Source organism: Vigna umbellata, chromosome 8 (assembly GCF_029865625.1).
Source record: "Vigna umbellata cultivar VRB3 chromosome 8, Vumbellata_1.0, whole genome shotgun sequence".
Taxonomy (NCBI): Eukaryota; Viridiplantae; Streptophyta; class Magnoliopsida; order Fabales; family Fabaceae; genus Vigna; species Vigna umbellata.
Window position 1 is genome coordinate 46813819 of NC_142172.1, and position 6701 is coordinate 46820519.

The 6701-nt window shown below is 36.0% G+C and overlaps 1 protein-coding gene across 2 annotated transcripts; it reads left to right on the top strand.

Moving 5' to 3' along the window:
- Positions 1 to 400: 400 nt before the first annotated feature.
- ATRZ-1C (RNA-binding (RRM/RBD/RNP motifs) family protein with retrovirus zinc finger-like domain-containing protein) lies at positions 401 to 5699 on the top strand. 2 transcript variants are annotated; one of them, XM_047319858.2, is made up of 4 exons: positions 401 to 555; positions 656 to 791; positions 4602 to 5098; positions 5266 to 5699. In XM_047319858.2, the coding sequence occupies exons 2-4, from the start codon at positions 681 to 683 to the stop codon at positions 5501 to 5503; spliced, it is 846 nt and encodes a 281-aa protein (XP_047175814.1). In that variant the 5' UTR covers positions 401 to 555; positions 656 to 680; the 3' UTR covers positions 5504 to 5699. The 2 variants fall into 2 exon arrangements, with proteins under 2 accessions (XP_047175814.1, XP_087952834.1); XM_088096708.1 differs by lacking the exon at positions 401 to 555 and adding an exon at positions 2014 to 3540.
- Positions 5700 to 6701: the final 1002 nt, after the last annotated feature.

The following is a 6701-nucleotide window of genomic DNA, read 5'->3' on the forward strand; positions in this document are numbered from 1 at the left end:
AATATGTTTTTAGTTCTTAAACTATTGGTCTTTTCTGATTTTCGTCCCTGTTTCAAAGTAAGGTATAATTTGGTCCTCATCCTTTTTGAAACGTTTCTTTTAAACACTGTTTAAAAATTTGGTCCTCATTTACCAAAATTTCGAGGACTAAAACGAACGTTTCGAGGACTAAAACGAACGTTTCGAAAAAAATGAGGACCAAATTGTACCTTACTTTGAAAGAGGGACGAAAACCAGAAACGACCAATAGTTTAGGGACTAAAAACATATTTAACCCTATTTTAAAAGATAATCCGAAAATATTATCAATAAATATTTTTATAAATTTTTATTTTATCATTTGAATTCTAAAAAATATGTTCACAAACAGCATTTATTCTCCAAACGTGAGATACTCCTTTAAACAAACACGGCCTTAACGCTCAAAATAAAAGAGTTTTACTTCGCTCTCGTAAGTGAGAGCGTTATCGTGGAGTTCAACTTCGAGGGTTTCCTTCAAAACACCGAAATTCTCTCCGTTTTCTTTTTTCTTTTCAATTCATCAGTTACTCTCGTGTAAGTATCTCAAAGTTGTACTTGCAGAAGATTTCGTTGCCCTGTGTTTTTTTTTTTAATTGATTTTTAAACTGTCGGCATTTGATTTTGTGCGGTTCAGGATTTAGCGAGATTTGGAGTGGGTGATGGCTGCGAAGGAGGATAATCGAATATTTGTGGGTGGTTTATCTTGGGACGTCACTGAGCGTCAACTCGAGCATGCCTTTTCTCGTTACGGCAAAATTATCGAATGCCAGGTATCCCTCTTCTTCGCTATCGATTTTCCGGACCAATGTTCTGTATTTTTAAATTAAACTATTTCACTACTATGGAAAGGGGATCTTGTTTATTCTCGTTTCAATCATGTTCGGCATGCTCTTTCAGAAATTAATAGTGGAAAGAAGCTTTTTTATTTATTTATTTTTTTGATAAAAGTAACGTTTTAATTTAATCTAAACGTGCATATCGTTATAAAACAGTAGTAATGATAATTTTTGGGTGAGACTATTGTGATTCACGAAGTGCACCTGTTCAGTGCCGTTGTGGTTTCTAGTTTAGGATAGGGGCGATTGCAGGGTCTGGTTTTGGCCGAGTTATTGCGTAGGAATCTTATTTTTTTATTTTTTTTATAGTGCTTTAGGGTTGAAGTTTTATGATAGGATTCTGTACTTTTTTTTTGTTTTTTTGTCTTTTTGAAATGCTGGTTTTGAATATCGTGATCTTTAAGATGCTGTGGTTGGATTTTTTAAAAGATGTTTTACCAGAATGATTTCTTCATGGCTGAAGTTCATTTTCAATTTTCTGATAAAATGATATTTTGTGGTAACTGTAGAACTTGACCTGGAGATTATTGTGGTTTGGATATTGTAATTTGGTGCAAGGAAGGTCGTTGATCAAATAACAGTCTGAGCTGTCTGCTATTCGTTTGTCTTTGATGTGCTTATGATTTGTTAGTAAAAGCATTGTAATTTGGAATGGGTGTTTTGCTTTATAATTGGGCTGGCAAGTGACATTTCGACAAAGTTAATACCATAACATGCGTGTTGGAGTATGCTATTTTTTGTTTTAATACTTGTTTTTTGTGCGGCTCACAGATCTATGCCTTGTTGCATGACTAATGAACTGAGCAGTTTGTGACACTTGTTTAGTTGAGTTGCATTTAATTCTTTTGGGTAAAGAATTTTTTCTGTCCAAATTCAAAGTTCACATAGAAAACCATGCTGCATCTGTACTGTGGCTTCCTTCCTTTTCTAGTTGCAAATCTATCTTGTGATGGCAATTGTTACCAGTGGGATATATAACAAACTTATGCTGGGTATTCCTTCTTTTTCTTCTGGATCTTGATCAATTGTTGTCCAAGATAATTACAGGAAATTAGAAACAGGCGTTAAAGACTGCTTTCTCACATTATGCTTTTTGAAATTTTTATCCTTTGATATATTGATATGTTGTGAACACTGCTTATACCCGTTTCTTTAGTTGTAGAGGCATGGGCAACAGATGTGCCATCTTATGAACTGACAATGCATTTGGTAAGGTCAAGGTGGCATTTCTAGTGGTCCTGAAATGTGGAAAGATTCACATACACGCAGTTCCTGGGGAAGAGAGTAATATACTGTTTTTAATGGAAATGAAAATTACCCCACTAACTAATATACTGTTCCATTCGAAGTATAGATAGAACCGTTTCAAAGAGCTGTGATTTGTGGTGCTCAGTAGACCGGTTAAAGTGAGTTCAAGAATTTGTATGTGTTTGCTTCAGTTGAGCAGTCCAATGTTGCTGCACCTTTGGCAGTTTTCATTAGTTAAAGGGAGTTCAAGAATTTGTATGTGCTTGCTTCAGTTGAGCAGTCCAACGTTGCAGCACCTTTGGCAGTTTTCATTAGTTTCTCATAGCAATGTAAAGCTCTGGTGTTTGGACATTGCTTTGTGTTTTGCTGATGTCGTCGCCCTTCTAACAAATATATATTCTCATAAATATCCAAACCGTGTGAGTTTGTCTCTACAACACCAACACATTCTGCATCATTACGGGTCCTGTGAGTGCTTTGGTGCTGCAGAGCTCAATATTTTCAATCCGAAGCATTGAGACTATAGACAGTTGCTGCTCAGAGATTGGGTTCCTCCTTTTTTATGACATCCTGTATCTCACCAGTTGATCAACCTCTTATTGCTAACTGTATCGAAGGTCAAATGATTGAATATCTTGGATTTAGTCAATATTTCCTTACTTGGATAGAGTTCATTGGTTGGAGATGTTTTCTTTGGTTTGAATGGTTCTGCTTTTGTCAGTGTACTCTTACATAAAGAATCCTCATCTGCATAGGAATGGTTTTCCGCTAAAATGCTGGTGTGTTGGATATTGTCAGTTAAGTGACAGCAGAATTACCTAGAGTGATAGGCATTTAATTGCAGTACAGTAAATATTATGCATTCATCTTCTATGTTGCTGAGTATTGTTGTTGCTGCATAAGATTGATTTCTTGCATCTGGTGAGGCGAATAAATCACAGGAGGTAGATGAACTCTTTCAAAAAAAGTGAAAGCATGATCTTCAAAAGGAATGCTGTGAATGCCTGTGTCCTGCTTTTTGTCTTTCAGAATTATGGAAAATATTTGCTGGCTGAGTATTTTTGTTTTGAAGAGATACCAAATGTGAAACTCATCGTAAAATTGAAGTTGTGAGAAAATCTGTTGACTGCTGAAGTGAAAGCTACAGTTGGATTTGATGGCATACCATTCATTTGTGGGTAGATGTTGTAATGTTAGTTCTTCTGGGTCAGAAAATAATAGTATCATATAATACAGTGCCTTTTTTTCAAATAAGTCAGACGATAAGAATATGTTTGAGGGATTAAATATTTAAAGGTCTATCTTGGAGTCATGAATCACTATGGAACATGCTGAAATTCTATCTCAGAATGTGGAAGTGTTTGTTGTCAAATATGGGCTTGGGATTCCTCTTAAAGGCTTAGCTATATGAAAGCTTAATCATTGTAACAGAGAAGTAAGTTGTCTGGTTACAAGTTTTTCTTTTTAATTTAATGTTGTTTGCATCTGGTAAATAAGTACTAAAACCAACATGTAACACTTTGTTGGAGCTGAATGACCATTTAAAATATTTTGGATTATGTTTATGTAAGCATAATTTTATTGACTATCAGCAATTTGGTGTAATACATTATACTGTAATTGTGTTTTTATCAATTTTAATTTCGATGGTAAGGGAGGGGTAATTTAGTGGATGGTTTATAAGTCTTGTTGAATTTAGATCACCCTGTAAAATGTCTGAGATTATTTTCAGAGATGGGGTGTTGGCTGAAACACAATTTAGAAAAAAAAAACATTTCAGGCAACATTAATGAATGGCATTCTTGAGTGTCCATTAGAAATTGGGTGATCAACGCTGTGATCAAATAGTCTGCAGCTTTTTTGTAATTGAAATCTTACAAAAACTTTATACTTAATTTTTTTTTTATTGTGAACAAGCAATAATTTTCTATTACAGTTTGTTTTAGGCATCCAATTTTTCTAAGCAGTTTGGAAAGAGGGCTTTTTTGTTTGGCTTTTTTGGTGGGTGGAGAGTTTCCCATATGATGGCCATGGTGTGATTTTTATTGTACTTTTTGTTACATACGAGCTGCTTTTACTACCTTTGGCTTTTCTATCTGTCTGTTTTTTCCTTTTTATCACTCATCTTTTTTTGTATGATGTGATTCTAATTTACTGGTTTTCGAATTAATTTAATTTTAATGGTGGAGTAGTTTTATATTGCTGCACTTTCTTTTACTACGATAACTTGGTGTTTCTTATTCACTTGTACTGGTTTAGTTAACTATTCCTTGTTATTAGAGGTGTTCTGTATGTTGTTCTTACTACCTGTACTGGTTTAGTTAACTATTCCTTGTTATTAGAGGTGTTCTGTATGTTGTTCTTACTACCTGTATGCGAGTCTTACAATAATGACTATACAGTGGTAATTTGCATAAAAAGAAGCATTGATATCGTTAGCATTAAGTGTGAATTACTAGTACTTAGCATGAGGTTCTCAAGCGATGCTTCATGTAGATCATGATGGAAAGGGATACAGGCCGTCCACGTGGATTTGGGTTTATCACATTTGCAGACCGTAGGGGAATGGAGGATGCAATCAAGGAAATGCATGGACGGGAAATTGGTGATCGCATCATCTCTGTCAACAAGGCGCAGCCTAAGATGGGGGGTGATGATATAGACCAAGGTTACAGAGGCAGCTACTCATCGGGTGGTAGGGGAAGCTATGGGGCTGGAGATAGGATAGGACAAGATGACTGCTTCAAATGTGGGCGTCCAGGACACTGGGCCCGAGATTGTCCTTTGGCAGGAGGTGGTCGTGGTCGTGGTGGTGGGGGTTCATTTTCTTCCCATCCAAGGTTTGGAGGTGCTGGTGGACATGGGGATCGCCTTGGTGGTGAACGTGATCGATATGTGGATGACCGTTATGATGGAGGACGCTATGGAGACAGGGATCGTTTTGACAACCGTGACTACAAATATGGCAGCCGTGATCGCTATACTAGTGACAGGTATACATAATGGTTTGTGGTGGTTGCAGAATTAATCTATTGGAACCATTTGTTTTTCTTGGTTTAATTATGGCAAGTAATTAAAGATTTGATCTGGTTTGCCGTTAAGTGGAGCAGTGCTCCTGCTATGTATGTGTGATCGTGTTTATTAAAAGGAGATTGCGCAGGTACCCAAGCAGTGGAGATCGTTTTGCAAGCGATCGATATGGCAGTGGCTCGGATCATTACCCACAAAATGGTTATGGCAAGGAAAGAGGGTATGACCGATACAGTGGTCCACGAGGCGGCGCTGATAGGTATGGAAGTGGAATAGCTGGTCGAGATGAAGGAAGGAGTTATAGGGGTAGACCTGGTCCATATGACCGCCCAAGCAGGGGCTCTCGTCCATCACTCGATCGTTACTGATTTCTACCGTTTCTGTTTTTAACGGGAAATTACAATGCAGAAGCCACATTAGAGACCTAGTTCTTGTTCTTGTTAGTTTGCGACAACTGCTAGATTATAGTTTCATAGATTCTGGATTTCCTAGTTTGTTTCCTTATTTAGATAATTGTCACAATCCCCCTTGTTTGTGGTGTTATAGCTATCCTCAGATTCACAAGACCACGCGTTCATCACAACACTTCCTTCCAGCCATTACACCACCAACATTGCTCTACCATGCTTTTGAAAAGCATTCCTTTTGCATAAATCTTATTTTTCAGTTACAATCACATGAAGTATTTTTTAAATTACGCAAAAACCTAATTAAAATAAATAGACATTGTTTTTTTTTTTTCAAAAGCATATGCAAACAGTAAACCTTTTTTTTAAAGATGTTCGATTCTTTTCGTGAAAAAAATGAAACAAAAACACTTAAATGTTTTCAAAAGTTTTAGATACTTTTGTTTTAGCTTTCAAACTGATGAAAAATTGATAATGAAAATTATTAAAATAAGAGAATTATTTTGAGCCTGGTTAGAAATACATATCTTTGCTTTTAAATCCTTGAAAATAATTAATCTAGGCGTTACAGTTCCAATTAGATACATCATTGCTGTTACAAGTCATATTGTTGACTTTTACAGTTACTATTTTAAAAAATCCTTCCTTACATGGTTTCTCAAAGTGAAACTTGACTCTTCCTCCATTCCTTGAGTTCAAATGCAAGTACGACTTTAAAGCATGTAAATAGGGTTGGACGTCACTGTCTTCACTGTTGCTGGTGCTTAAGCTCACTCTAACCATGAATGAGACTTAAAGTCAAGAAAACTGTATGTTAGATTTCTGCACTACGTAGAGCCATTTTTTATTTTATAAAAAACTGATACCAATTTTCTTTTGGTTAGTAAGACTAAACATGAGTTTCATCTTGTGACTTTCCTGCAGGTGCTCCTATGCAAATCTCATTGTTTGGTGAGAGGTGTGAAAGTAATATATGGAATAAGATTTGTGAGCACATGACACAATTTTCTTAACTATATATCAATCTTCGTCCTTTTGTCAAACAAAGTAATGTGTTCTTATTTAGAGAGTTGGTGGCTCCACTTCTATTATTCTTAAAAATTAGTTTATCGAGTTATTGAGTTTATCATAGTCGAATAAAAGCTAACTTACTCATAGT